The sequence below is a fragment of the Dasypus novemcinctus genome, chromosome 21 (assembly GCF_030445035.2).
Source record: "Dasypus novemcinctus isolate mDasNov1 chromosome 21, mDasNov1.1.hap2, whole genome shotgun sequence".
In the NCBI taxonomy this organism is placed as follows: domain Eukaryota; kingdom Metazoa; phylum Chordata; class Mammalia; order Cingulata; family Dasypodidae; genus Dasypus; species Dasypus novemcinctus.
This window is the reverse complement of record NC_080693.1, coordinates 65865996-65881268: the sequence shown is the minus strand read 5'-3', so window position 1 is coordinate 65881268 and position 15273 is coordinate 65865996. Positions and strand designations below refer to the sequence as shown.

At 51.5% G+C, this 15273-nt stretch overlaps 1 protein-coding gene across 7 annotated transcripts in view; it reads right to left on the bottom strand.

The window, feature by feature from the left end:
- The window catches only part of MAPT (microtubule associated protein tau), a 114842-nt gene that overhangs the window by 5298 nt on the left and 94271 nt on the right, over positions 1-15273 (bottom strand). For all 7 annotated transcript variants that reach the window (XM_058284453.1, XM_058284457.1, XM_058284441.2 and 4 more), the window contains 3 exons: positions 8724-8816; positions 5957-6038; positions 3731-3843 (listed from right to left, as the gene is read on the bottom strand). In XM_058284453.1, coding sequence (XP_058140436.1) covers positions 3731-3843; positions 5957-6038; positions 8724-8816 — 288 coding nt within the window. The remainder of the gene's footprint in view (positions 1-3730; positions 3844-5956; positions 6039-8723; positions 8817-15273) is intronic.

Below are 15273 nucleotides of genomic sequence, written 5' to 3'. Positions count from 1 at the left end.
ACTTTTGTTCCTTTGGGGTCACTGCTTTGGAAAGAGCCCTTTCACTTTGTATTTAAAAGGCTATTTTGACATACACGTTGATAAGAGTCTTCATATCATTGCTTTTCAAAAGTCTTGCTTCTTAAGAAAAGTGTGGAAGGCTTCTGGACATGTCCCTGCAGCCCTCTACCTGAAAGGGCGAGGGGCGGAGGGCCTGCACTAGGCTGCTTGTTAGCAACTCTGCTCCACACACGGAGGATGAGGAACCGAACAAGAGGGACCCCTGTACCAGGACGGCGGCGTCCTTCTGAGCCAGCACAGAAATGTGAAGGAAGCTGAAGAGTGGCCCCCAATGTTGGGGACAGAGAGCAGAAGGATCCGATAAATTGGGCTTAAACTTGGCTCCAACTTGGGTTCTTAGATGCCTACGGCACTAGAACTTCTAGAGCACTGTCTCGTTTGGGTCTCACGACCTGCCTTGGACATAGTGATTTCCATCTTCTTTTGCTGAAGGAGAAACTGAGCCTTGGAGTGCATGCCCAGGAGTCAAGCACAGAGCTTTTCCCAGGGCACAGGACCTTCCAGAGACAAGGCGGAGACCTCCTTCCTTCAAGGAATCACCCATGCCCTATCCAGACCCCCCAAATCAGACTGGCTGGCGGTGGGGCCAGGTACCAATATCTTTAAAGGCCCGCAGGCCGCGAACCCCTGCCGTACACCAGAGTGGAGGCAGGTGAGGGAAATGAGCAGAGCTGCTGGGCCGTTGCTAGGGCCACCCCCCCTTCCCTTGAAGCATGCAACCTCCTGGTCCATCTTTTTTCTCACTTTTGAAAGACACCCAGGGAAACAAATTCAAGATCTTGTGATAGGTGGCAGTTTCTTGGACCTTACACCCAAAGCACAACCAACCAAAGAAAACAATAGATAAACGGGACTTCTTCAAAATTAAACACTTTTGCACCTCAAAGGACCTTGTCAAAAGGATGAAAAGGCAGCTGACTCAGTGGGAGGAAATATTTGGAAATCACAAATCTGATAAGGGTTTAATATTCATGATATGTGACTACAACTCAATGATGAAAAGACAAACAACCTGATTGAAAACTGCGCAAAGCCTTGAATAGACATTTGTCCGAAGAAGAAATACAAAAATGGTAAAAAACACATAAAAAATGTTCAACATCATTAGTGATTAGGGAAATGCAAATCAAAGCTACAATAAGATATCATTTCACACCTAGTAGAATGGCCACTATTAAAAACACAGAGCTACAAGTGTTGGAGAGGATGTGGAGAGATAGGAACACTTATTCACTGTTGGTGGGAATGCAGAATGGTACAGCCACTGTGGAGGACCGTTTGGCAGTTTCTAAGGAAGGTGAATACAGATCTGCCATGTGCCCCTGCAATACAACTACTGGGTATATACCCAGAAGAACTGAGAGCAGTGACACAAACAGACATCTGCACACTGATGTTCACAGCATTGTTATTCACAATTGCCAAAAGATGGAAACAACACAGGTGTCCACTAACCAACGAATGGATAAGCGAACTGTGGGGTATACATATGATGAAATATTATGCTGCTGTAAGAAGAAATGAAGTGGTGAAGCATATGACAGCACGGATAAACCTGGTAGACATTATGTTGAGTGAAGCAAGCCAAGAAGACAAATACTGTATGACTGCACTATTATGAACTAAATATAGGTTAGTGTAAACTAATGGAGTTAATAACTAGAATATAGGTCACCAGAAAATAGAAGGAGGTTAGAGAATGGAAAGCTGAGAGTTAATCTGTGCAGAATTGGTAAAAAGTTTGTTCGTAAATCTTTGGAAATGAATAGAAATGGTGAGAGAACATCATAGTGTTTGTAACTAGCATTGCTATTATATGGGTATGACAGTGGTTGAAGGGGAGTTTAAGGTCATGTATATTACTAAAAAGCTAAAAAATGTAATATAGGATTGTTTAGCATAGTAAAATGTGTGAAATATGAATATGGATAATATCACATATATAAGACTGTTTTTCTTTGAAACTGAATAAATGTAAGTTAATGTTATAAGATGTTAATATCAGGTAAAAATAGAACCAAAGCAAAATATGGACAGTGGTGTATAATAATATATTAATAATCTCCCATTAAGGATAAAAAGGTACTACATGTTGTTTGACTCCATCTATACAAAATATAAATACAAATAAAATAGAAAGACAAACAGAATAGCAGCTGTGTACAGCAGGGGAAGCACAGAGAGACAGAGAGGTAATTTTTATGGGGTAGAGCTTTCTCTGTCTATTTTTTGTTTGTTATTATTAGAATAATAAAAATGTTTAATAATGGTTGAAATGATAACTGTACAACTATTTGATTATCCCAAATACCATAGATGGTACACTTTGGATAGATTATATGGTTTATAAATATGTATCAACAAAATTGATTTTAAAAATGAATAAAGAAAGAAAGAAAGACACCTAGGCACCAGAAGTATTTCTGCAGCAGGGGAAGCAAGTGTACAACTGCAAGATGGCATGTGATCACTTCAGCTGCACTGTGGAGGGAGACCAGAGGGGCGCTGTGGGGAGCTGAAGGGCACGTGGCCACCGAGTGGCAGCCCCACCTCGCTCTCCCCCCAGCCTTGGGAGACCTGCCTGTGGGTCAGGCCTGCCCCCAGGTCTCAGTGTGCAGCTCGGCTTTAAAAGAGCCTACCAGCAGGTGCTTCTCCACGGGAGTCCGCTTTTGGGCATTCCCGGCAAAGGCCAGGAGGCGGGTCTGTTCAGAATCCACAGGGATGGGGTGGGGCCTGGCCAGGGCAGAGCACTCCTTCCTGCCACCCCGCGTGGCGTGCGGGAAAGATGGCCTGGCTGCTGCAGGCGACCCGGCCGTCCTGCCACTTCCAGCCCGGCTGCTCGGGCATTCTACCCCTGCACCACTTCCCATTCAGCTGCTGCGGGGCACTAGAGGTGGAAAGTGAAACTCTTCCAGAACTTCAGGCAGGCGTGGCGGAAACCCAGAGAGGGCGCCTCCAAGCTCACACAGATACCTGGAGCTGGGGGCCTCCAGTTTTCTGGCTCACAAGATAACCTGGAGCAAGACTGGGAGCTAGAAAGTGCCGGGGAAGGGGACGCAGCCTCCACACGGACCCTTCCGTGAGAGGCAGAGGCTTTGCTGAAATCTGGACGCCTATGCCAGCATCACTGTTTGCCCTAACTGCCTGGTGACCCCACAGGAGGGTACCCCAAAGCTGGAGGTGGTGGGGGGCTGCCACCTGCTCCCCACAGCACGCCCTCTGGTCTCCCTGATTCTGAGGTACAGCTAAAGAGAAAATTAGCTTATGCTCTCCCATGAACTCCCACCTCGTCGGCGCCCCTGGGCTGGCTCTGGAGTGGCTCCTTCCTTTTGCGGGTACAAACCATGGGGCCTGGAACAAGACTCTTACCTTTGACTGCACCAAAGAATCTCCTCAGAGCTTTCCACTGCCCCGGTGCCCAGGCTTTACCCGAGACCAACTGGTCAGAATCTCCAGGAGTGGGGCCCAGGCACCGCACGTCTTAAAGCTCCCCAGGCAACTGCAAGGGGCAGCAAGAGTGAGGCCACTGTGCCGGGTACTGCCCAGAACCACCTCAGGCCAGTCGGTATGGGACCCTCATTTCTCCTCCTTTGGAAGTGGACCAGCCTTTGTCCACCTGACTTAACACCCAGGTCCCAGCGCAGCCTCCTCCCATCCTGCCCCCTTGTACCTTCTTATTCCCTCCACCAGGGACGTGGGTGATGTTATCCAGGGAGCCAATCTTTGACTGGACTCTGTCCTTGAAGTCCAGCTTCTCAGACTTCACTTCCACCTGACCACCTCCTAGAACAGAACACACAGTAACACTGGCCAATTGTTCTGCGGGTTAGCGGACTTAGCATACACTAAGTGAGGGCTATTGTCCTCAGAGCAAAGTGCAAAAAATGACTCAGGTCCCACTACCCTGGGGAGGGGATTAGACAGTGGCACAGCCTTCAGGCTTGCACTGGGATGTGAACAAAGGCTAAGTGATTCCAAGGAGAGACCAACCTTTAGGAGCAGTTAAGACTCCTTTTCATTTAGAATGTGTTTGTATACAAGTCAGTCCTTCCAAAAGTCTTGGAACAGTTTGCTTCATCTTTTCAAGGTGTGCATCAGATATTTACTCGGCAAACGCATCCTTCTTAGACAATGAAAGGTAAATTACTGCTTAGTCCAGAAGAAATTATTCTAAATTCTAAATGGTTGGGTTCCAATGAGTGAAGTCTATGTCAACACCAGGTAAACTAAGGCCCTACCAGATCTTGGAATAAAACTGAATGGCAGGGAAGTGGATGTGGCTCAAGTGATTGAGCTCCTGCCTACCACATGGGAAGAACCAGGTTTGTTTCCCTGTGCCTCCTGGTAGCACAACATTGTGAATGCAATTAACAGCACTGAAATATATATCTGAATATGACTAAAAGGGAAAATGTCAGATTGTATGTATGGTAACTATAGCAGTTTGAAATGGTTATAAATTTAAAAAATAGATATTGGATTATGTCTGTAATCTGATCTGTACCTGGGCATGACTGAGTTATGATTAGGGTGTTGAGTCCCTATCCCTTGATGGGTGGAGACTCACAGATAAAAGGCATGGCGAAGAACAGAGTTGAGGGTTTCTGATGTTGGAGTTTGATGCTGAAGACTTAAACTGGATCCCCAGGAAGTCAGCATGCAGAGGAAAGAGAAGCCAACCCCAGGAAGAAAGGAACCTTGAACCCAGAGAAAAGCAAGCCCCAGGAATGTAGGAACCCAGGAAGCCTGAACCCTCGCAGACGTTGGCAGCCATCTTGATCCAAATAGACTTTGGTGAGGGAAGTAACTTATGCTTTATGGCCTGGTATCTGTAAGCTCCTACCCCAAATAAATACTTTATAAAAACCAACCAATTTCTGGTATTTTGCATCAGCACCCCTTTGGCTGACTAATACAGTAACAGAGTAAAAAATAAAAAAACAAAATCTGAAAGCAAATGGCAAAATGCACCCAAAATAAGAAAGGACCCTGACCCCTTCTCCCTCTTCGGACACTCAATGCCATGGCCAAATGTGGGAGACCTGGCATGAGGGAGGGATAACCTCTATTACTTCTTTGGGCAGGATAAAGCAACTGCTCACGGTGTGGCAAGATGGTAGCACCAGGTGTGGGACAGTTCACTGGGAAAGACTAAACTCACGCAAAATGTCCAGGGGAGCCAGAGAATAATTAGCCAGAAAATAATTCTGACCAATTGGTCTCTGCTTCTAAAGGCCTTCTCTTCTCACAGTAATGGTTCAAGTAAAGACTTCCAGGAGGGAGTTAGAATCTGTACTTGTAATGTCCAACATGGACACGGGCATGTGGCTATGGAAATTTTAATGACATAAAATTAGTTTGGTTTCTCAGCTGCACTAGCCACATTTCAACTGCTCAACAGCCACATATGGCCAGTAGCTACCATACTGGACAGCGCAGATACGGGGCATTTCTATTGTCACAGAAAGTTCCCTTTGTCGCACTGATATCTGGGCAGTCTGGGATGAGGGGTGAAGGGTAAGCCTGGGGCCACCCCCATCGTGTTTAAACCAAGTCACAGCAGGGGCACAGCGGTGGCCCCGAGTTGTAGCTGGTTGGGGAGATGGCTCCCAGGCCAGCCGTGGACCCTACTGGGACATCCGGGAGCCTGCCTTTGGGGCCAGCCCCAGAGGCCCTGCAGGCGGGCTGCCTGGAGAGCCAGGGGTTAGGGGGGCAGCCCAGCCCGGCCCCTCCCTCCTCACTTGTCCTGGCCTTGCCTGCTCTACCCATGACACTCCCGTGTTGACTCAGCTGGCAGGTCTCGAACAGCCGCGGCAGGAGAGAGTGCTGAGAGAAAGGCACCACCCAGCAAGGCTGTCCCACCCCCACCATCCCCCCTGCCTTCCGCCAGGACTACCTGGTTTATGATGGATGTTGCCCAGGGAGCCACACTTGGAGGTCACCTTGCTCAGGTCGACCGGCTTGTAGACTATTTGCACCTGGAGGTGAAAGAGAATGAAAGCAAGAGACAGAAGAGACAGAGACAAAGGATAAAACAGGATTATTGTTTATATGGGTGCAACACAGTGAAAAACAGCTGTATCAGCCCAGGCTCTGCTCGGGCAGCGGACGAAGACACCCTAGTCAAGGCGGAAAATGTGTTGTTCACTCCCTTCCCTGACGTGAAGCCGACAGGTGACAGTCACTGGAGACAAAGCCATCGCTCCGTGCAGCACTGATGTGAGAAAGCCTTGTTAGAAAGGCACGGGGACTGTCCCTGCTGGGCGCCAGGAGGAGAGCGCGGTGTTAGGGGGGATGGACGAGCCATCCCAGGGGAAGCTTCCACAGTGCCAACGCCAGGCAGCCCCAGCGGGCGGTGACGGGCCCGCGGCCGGGGAAGGACCCGCGGCGCCTGCGCACACCAAGTGTCCCGACACCTGGGTTCTTCCAGAAAGGAGCGAGGTGGCGCCAGCGGGACACAAGCCGGGTCAGTGTCTCAGCAAGCGCCAGCAGGGCTGGACACACATGGGAGGCTCCAGGGTTCAGCCCCAGTCCCAGGGTCCAGCGTGCGGCCTCGCCTCGCTGCCCGCCCCCCAGGAAGGCCGGGCCCCTGAGCCGCCCACTCTGCTCAGCCCAAGAACCAGCTCCCCGGAAGAACGGGGCCCCCGTCTCCACGAGGCCGTGGCTGTGAGCGGGTGCCCAGAGCGACCGCGCAGGGTCACCCGAGAGTGCCTGTGTGGCCATTGTCCACCGCGCCCGGGCGGCCGCGTATCTGAGAGTGGGTCTAACAGAACCTCAGGGAAGAAGGAGGGGGTTTCTACCAGGCCTAAGTAATCGCAAACAGTCCCGAGTGGCTGGAGCTCGTCGCGATCACGCTGGCCTCTGCTGCTTGTGGAGAGCTGAGTGAGGCAGACAGACGGACACGGCCTGGGTGTGTCGTGGGGAGGACACAGGGGCTCAGCCGGGGCAGGAGTCGGGGTGGGTAACAGTTCTGAGGAAGGTCCCCCCCACCGGCCTGGGGGAGCCGAGGCAGCCCCCGCCCCAACGAGGGAGCCGGAAGCCAAGGCGTGGGCCTGGGTGGGGTAACCCGGGGGAGAGAAGAGGAAAAGGCAGAACCTGGAACCACGGACAGAGGCAGGGACAGAGAGGAGCCCATGGGAGCCTCGGGGCTCAGGCCCTGCAGAGACCCAGCACGGGGAGGGGACAGAGCCCAGCCAGGGGCAGGGAGACCCCAGACGGCGGCCGGGGCGGAGCCCACGCGGGGGCCAGGGGCCCTGCCCGCCTGGGGCTGACAATAAACAAGCCATGGCCACTGGCCAAGGACAGGGCGCAGGGTCTCTTCTCCAGGTCACAGGCGGGGAGAGCAGCGACGGCGGTGCCCCGGGGAAGCCCGAGGAAGTCCAGGCTTCAAGTAAAGGTGCCCAGGCCCCGGGAGGGGCCTCGCCCTCCCCGCTCCCGCCTGCGCCCCCCGGAGCTGGAGCCCCCGCCTGGCCTCGCCAGCACCTCCGGCCAGCAGACCAGACAGGAGCCTCCTCAGAAAGTCCCAGAACTTCCTCCTGCGGCCTGAGCCCGGGAGGTAGGAGGCAATGCTGAAGGAGCAGCCGCACCTGGAGGCCCCCACACCTTCTCCAGGCGGAAGACAAGGGGGTGGACGGGAGGGCGGGGACTGAGGGGACACTGGGGAGGAAGCGTTAACCGAGGCCATGCACAGCCGCGGGGCAGCGCGCTCCGCCGGGAGGCCCGCTGGGCACATTGCAAGAATAAACCCTCCGCGCTGGATGCGCTGGAGCCGAGGCCTCCAGCCGGGAGCAGGACCCTGCTCTCAGGGCCCCCTGGCCCTGGCCCTGGCCCTGTCCCTGGCAGAGGGCGGAGGCTGGGCGCGCCGGGGGCGGGAGAACAGCGGGAGCAGAGGCCGCGCTCTCGCCGGTGCGCACCAACCGGGGAGCGTGACAGCGCTGGGCAGACAGCGGGCAGGTGGGGAGCAGGGCTGAGACCCCGGCCCAGGGCCCAGAGCAGCCTCCCTCCGTCACTCCTGGCTGCGGGCAGGGCCTCTCGGTGCGGGTTTGCGCAGCAATTTGGCATCGGGGTGTCTGCTGCGAGGGTGGAGGGTGAGCCGAGAGGCTGAGGGACCCACTCACCCCTTGCACTTGCAGGACTCAGAACTGAGCTGGGCTTCTCTTGCCGGGAGGTGGGGTAGTAAGAACTTCGTGTCCACTTGTCGGAGCAGGCCAGCTGCCCACAGCGGGACCTCTCAGGGGCCGGGGGCAGGTGACAGAGCCTGGCCTCGGGTGCCGCCACCTTCTACCAACCTCAAGCAGGGGCTGCGGGGCTCCCAGATGCTGGGTGGGGTGCGTGGGGCCAGCATGAGCAGCACGCTCTGAGGCCCCCGTCTCCCAGGCAAGGGCGAGAGGGAATGCTCCTCGCCCTTATTCTACCCGCGCAGCCTACCCGGGCCTGGAGACCATGGATACGGAGGCTTCCCGCCTAGAACGTGGGGGAGGGGTTTCAGGGACCAGGTGCACCACAGGCGTGGGGACCTGGGGAGACTGGGGTCCATGTACTTGGGCACAGATAGGCCCTGCGCCTGATTTATTCTATGCAATGTCTCGCAAGTGTACACACTCATGCCACTTCTTAAAAAATAAAACCACAGTATGGAGCATGGAAAGTGTGAAGGTACTCACACTGCCGCCTCCTGGCACGTGTTTGATATTATCCTTTGAGCCACACTTGGACTGGACGTTGCTAAGATCCAGCTTCTTATTAATTATCTGCACCTTTGATAGCCAGAAAAAAGGATGAATGACACACCACACCCCCCGCCGCTCTGCGCACCCGCTCCGCGGGGAGGGCAGCTGGGCAAGGTGCGTTCTGGGGAGCCACGGGGGCGCTGCGCTTCAGGATGGCCAGGGAAGGGAGGGCGGCCCCGTGAAGGCACCCCAGAACTGTGGATGAGTGGAGGTGGGCCCCGCTGTACAAAACACACCCACCAAGAGGCAATTTTCAACCTACAGAAGCACCACATTACAGAGCTCCCTCAGGAAGCCTGGAGAGCAGAAGGTTGGGAGGGAGTGGAAAATGGGCTCAATTACACTAAAAACAATAAAGTCCCACCTGGGTCCTCATTCACAGACCCTGTTAGACCCATCAGAGCATTCACCAAAGACTTTAGGTGGCTGTTCTCAAGCCTGTTCAGCTTTGGAATCACCTGTGGATATTAAAAAAAAAAAGCCCAGAGCCCTAGAACCTCGGGGAGTCTGGCTTTAGCCTCTGCACTTGTTGAGTGTCTCCTCAGGTGATTCTATGCACAGCCACAGGCCTGAGAACCACTGACTCTGTGGATGGGACAAAACAGCCCTATGGAGAAGAAAACACAGATGTCCCTCCACAAGGACTGTGTCCCATGGATGACACGTTATGTCCTTCTTCCACCGCCCACCCACCCCCTTCTGGTACCTTAAGGACCACCAGACACTTGTGCCTGTCCCAGATGGTAATTATTTCTATTTCTGGGAGGCTCTTCCTTCTCCAGGCACCAGGGAGAAGGTGTAGAGATATCAACATTTTGGTGGGAAATGACTTTTACCCAGTTTTCCTAAACACCATGAAATAAACAGTCAACCGTGGCTCAGAGAAGAAGGGCTAAAAAGCTCTAGCTTTGGTCTGCTATATCAGCGATCACATCTTCCTTGCAAGGCACCCTTCCCTCAGGAGCTCTGTGCCTTAGTTTTTATTAACCACAGATATGAGTCATTGCCACGTGGGCTACCAGTTGAGAACCAGCTGTGCCTGTTTGGTTCCTGAGACCTCAGTGTCAGCCTTGTGGTCTCAATCTCCAGCCCAAAGGCCAGCGCTGGCCCCATGAGGAGTTCACGGGGCCTCCACGAAAGGAGGAAATGAGGACGCAATGCAAAGTTCTCATGAAGCTAAGTTTTGTCCATCCTACTTTTTGGTGTTAAACTCATCTTCCCTTTATTAAATTATGTGGATAGTAGATATTATTTATTATTTTGAAACATTCTTAACCTAGCAAAATAAAAATATAGTAATCTTGTATTGAACTCCACCCCATTTTTTCCTTACTTTTACTGGTCTGTATCTAAAGGCCTGGAAGCAGCATATATAACCCACTTCTTCATTTTCTTTAATGTTCCTTAAAATATATATATTATTTTTTAAACTATGGTTTTTTTTTTTCATTAGAAAAGTGACATAACATTATGATTTGGGAAAACAGAGGAGGTTACACTACTTTTCTTACCACCCTAATGCATTTTGTTGTATTTCCTTGAGGCCTTTATATTTATAGTAATAATTATTGTGTACATACAATTTTGAACCCTACTTTATAAGTGACATCATATCCCAAGCATTTTCTATGTTCTTACAGACATCAGAAATATTTTTAATGATTCATCATCTTCATATTGCGAATCCCATTCCTGTGCTAGTAAGGCATTTGTGTTGAATCCATTGAAAATAATTTAAACAGGGAGCAGATGTGGCTCAAGCAGTTGGGCACCTGCCGCACACATGGGAGGTCCTGGGTTCAGTTCCCAGTGCCTCCTAAAGAAGAAAAACAAACAATGAGCAGACAATGAGAAAAAAACAAACAAGCAAAGACAATGAGCAAACAGGGGAGGGAGACATCTCCCAGGTGGTGGGTGGGAAGTAATAATATAAAGGAGCATTCTCCTTATTATGGGTTATTTTCATAGCACCAAGTCCCCAAAATAGAATTTTGAAGTGAAAGTGAGACACATTCTAAAAAACTCTTGATACAACCGGCCAAATGGCTTTCTAAAAGGGTTGCATTAATTGACCTTGTGAGCACTGTTTAGAAAGCCATTTTCACACCGCTGTTAGCCCTGGGTGTTTTTTAAATGTTGTTGTTTATTTATTTGGCCAAAATAAACAGGACTGCATGGTTGACTTATTCTGCATTTCTTAGATTATTTTTGAAATCGATCCTTTGTCCCATTTTTACTGGTGTGTTTTTTCTAACACACAAATATTTACATTTTTATACATTCAGATTTTTCCTTTGTAATTTCTTCTCTGGTTTTAACATGTAGAAGCTATTCCTCCCTTAGAGGCTGGCTAGTTACGGCATTCTACTTCACCTCTCTCCTCCGCTTCCCCTACCCCACCGCACCTCCCATTTCAGAGAGGTTCAGGGACTCTCCTCAGCGCCGGTGCCCACACAAGAAGCTCACACGGGCATTTCTGCCCCACCAGCTACCTAGGTTACAACCAAGTGTCCCCTGAGCTATCCTCGAGGCTGTTGCTTCATAAACCAAATGCAAAGAACACTCCTTCTTAGCAAACACTGACATTCTTTCCTGCCAGCAAGGAGACACAAAGACAGGGCCTGGGCCTAGTCTAGAGCTCAGAGGAGGAGAGAGACAGCATTCTCACACGCCTTTTAAAGCTCCTGGCATCTCCATCACCCACTGCACAATCTTTGAATCAATGCATGACACTCTGATTTTAAGGAGTCCCACATGAACTCTGTTTTGGAGATCAATTTTGATTCATAACTTTCTACCAGATAATTCCCAGAAGCAGATTTGCTGTTTTTAAGAAAGGAATTAGAGAAGTTTAACATTTTTTACAAAGTAAACAACAGAATTGAAAAGACAATGTTAAAAGAAACAGGTCACCTGGACTGATAATTACAAGACTGATCATTATATTTAGCTCTGAACTTCCTGGAAGCCAAGGCAAAAAGGGAAATACGATGTTATATAACTCTACTTAACTGACAAAGAAAACTTACCAGATTTTCAAGGAAGATAACCTTGTTTTCTGTACTAATCTGTACAAGAAATTAATCAAGTGAGGGTTTATCAAGGAACCTTATGCAACAACACAGGCCTACAAACAGAAATTTTCCGTATGCATTTTCTTGTTCTGACTCCACAAAAAGGCAACAAACTCTTGGGATATTTGGCAATAGACACAAGGATGTTTACAAAGCAGACATGTATTACTATAAACACACATTACAGAATTTTAGATTTACAGGGTACTGGTTAGCATTACCTAACCAGAATCCTGAAACGTAATTTCTTGGTAAGAAACAGATGCGAACATACCCATGAGAGGTGAAAACAAAGTTTTGGAGGCTCCGAATTTTGACTGGGGGGATCTGCAGTCAGGGGAGAAGTTCCTGTGGTCAGCACCTGACCCTGGAGGAGAAGCTGGGCCTGGGGCGGGGCTGGGCAGGCTCACTTTGGGTTACCCCCCGGCTTGGAGGACTCGAAGTAGTCCCAAATCTCACTCAGTCTTGAGCGAGACTGACGCCCGGGCTCCCTCCTTGCCCCTCACCCCACCCCGAGAACCTCCAGGCTGGCCAGCACCCGTCCCCCGAGAACCTCCAGGCTGGCCAGCACCCGTCCCCCGAGAACCTCCAGGCTGGCCAGCACCCGTCCCCCGAGAACCTCCAGGCTGGCCAGCACCCGTCCCCCGAGAACCTCCAGGCTGGCCAGCACCCGTCCCCCGAGAACCTCCAGGCTGGCCAGCACCCGTCCCCCGAGAACCTCCAGGCTGGCCAGCTTCCATCCGGCTGCCCCCGGCTCGGCCCGGCCCGGCTCCTCCTGGTGCCTGCTGGGCGGGGCCGGGCCTCGCCGGGGCCACGAGGACCAGTGCTGACGCGGGCGTGGGGACGCTCCCGCGGGGATTTGGCAGAGGTGGGCTCGGGGCACCCACGCCAAGCCTGTCTCTTCACGCCCGAGGTCGTCGGCCTGGGAGCTACACAGGAAAACCTGCCTACTTCCCATCAGGTCACCTGGCCAAAGAGGAGACCAAATACCAAGGAAGAGTCCTTGTTCCTTTAAATAGTGACATCCCAAGGTCCTTTAGAATGACTTCACTTACACAAGGTTTTTCAGAGACACAGATACTAGGTGCGGGGAGGGATGCCCAGAGGGTCTCAAGAGTCACAGGGCTGCCCCGCGAGGGTCCCAGCCTGGACCTCTTCTCGCTGCCAGGGTCTGACACAGCCCAAGTCCACCTGAGTCCCCGGCCCTGGCCCCGGAGAGGCGAACCATCTCAAACCTAACTCTGTTGACTCCAAACAAATGTTCTCCATGAGAGCTTTTTAAAGTGACCATTGGGACTTTACTAATAGATATAATAAGTTTAAAAAACGACTTCAGTTGTCTGTCATGTTCAGAGGTGAATGAGAAGGGGAGGCAATGAAGAGGGTTGGAGAGAGACAGAAATGGATCTGTAAGAGATGGGCAAGGTGAGTGGGGAGAGAGAGATCAGGGTGGGGGAAAGAGGGGCAGGTGAAGACAGCAGAGAGAAAGAGGCACATGCGCACGCACCCGGCGCACAGATCGGGGCACGGGGGTTTAGGGAGACAAGACCGTGCAGAGCTAAGGCCAGACGGGCAGACAGCCACAGGGGTCCATCGCCACCTTGTGGCCACCCGGATTATTGCAGCCCGAGGCTCTCCAAGCCCTCCAGCTTTGGCAGGTTCCTCATATCCAAGCCGTCGGCCTGGTTAACGGCTCCCTCCTGGACATCATCAGGGGCGGCGGCTTTAGCTCCACCTGCTCAGGCCCCCATACCCCGTCCTGGCCTTGACCCTGCACCTTCTCACCCTTGACGGCCACAGTCACACGCGCCCCCCCTCCCACTCCATCCCCCAGTTCTCCTGCCCATGCAGCCTCAGCCCCACAAGAGCTCTTGTCTCTCACCCTGGGTAGCACCTGCACTCCCCGCTCCTTCAGCTTCCATTGGGACCCCTGTGCTTCCTGCTTTCTGCCCATATGCATTTCAGAAGAAGTCACTAACCACGGAGAGGGGTGCTGTCAACGGCAGCTGCCCTTGGGTACAGCTCTGCCTCCTGCTGACAGGGGAGCCTGAGGGTCTCTCCCTGCCATGCCCTCCACCGCCCTTTCCTCTTCTGCTCTGGCAGCTGGAGGACAGTGTCCTGTCCTTGCCAAGGCAGCTGGGTCACAGCATTCCCCGCCCCTCTGCTGGGACCTGCCTCTATCAGTTGTTAGCTCTCACACAAAGCCTGAGTCTAAACACTGTGTTCTCCTCTGGCTCCTCAGCCGCCTCCAGTTCCATCTTTAGTTCACTTTTGATCTAAAAATCTCCAGGTGGCAGTTTTACCATCCTCTCTCTTTCACCCAGCACTCTACAGGGGCTGCCCTTTCAAAGGCCACTCATGGCCCCAGGCAAGGGTCTGCTCTGTCTTCTCTGACTTGTTGATAACTCTTGACAGGGTGGGTGGCCTTGATAGATGGGTGGTCCTCCAAGGTGCAGGCTGCCCACCCCCACCCCACCGTGTATCCTCCCTGGCCACGTTCTCCCTCTGCCACCTTCCCTTCCGCCAAGATTGCTCCTTTGAGTCTTCTCATAGTTTAAATGCTGCAATCTTCTTTTTTCTTTCTTTCTTTTTTAATAACAAAAGTCTTTACAACTATGAATTCTCTTCTAAGTACAATTTGGGGCACTTCCAATACAATTCACGGGACCGTGGCCAATGCGCCTGGCAAACGGTGGTCTTTATTTCCTCCCTGAACAAGCAGTCACATAGGAAAAGTTTTAATTTCTAAATAATTGCGGCTATGATGGTAGTACTTATACAATTATTTTCTGGTTTATTACACCGTGGTCAGAGAACAAACTCTTGGGGAAGCGGATTTGGCTCAACTCATAGAGCATCTGCCTACCACATGGGAGGTCCTGGGTTCAAACCCAGGGCCTCCTGACCCATGTGGGGAGCTGGCCCATGACTGGTGCTGATATGTGCAAGGAGAGCCACCCTGCACAAAAAACAAGTGCAGCCTGCTCAGGAGTGGCGCCGCACACATGGAGAGCTGATGTAGCAAGATGATCCACCAAAAAGAGACACAGGTTCACAGTGCTGCTGACGAGAATGCAAGCGGACACAGAAGAACACACAGCGAATGGACCCAGAGAGCAGAGAATGGGGGAGGGGGGAGAGGAGAGAAATAAATAAAAAATAAATAAATATAAGAGAACAAACTCTTGCAATTTCTGCTTTTCTATACTGACAGGTACTTTTCCCTATGGCCTAGATAGTTTATTGAGACAGAATCTGAACAGTTAGCAATAAGCAAACCCCCTGCCATATTGTTTAATTTCTGCTATTACTCTGCTAATTTCCTGTGACAGTTTGAAGTTTTGTGAATCCCAGAAAATATCACGTTCTTTAAACTGACCCCTTCCTATGGGTGTGGGATCCTTTGATTG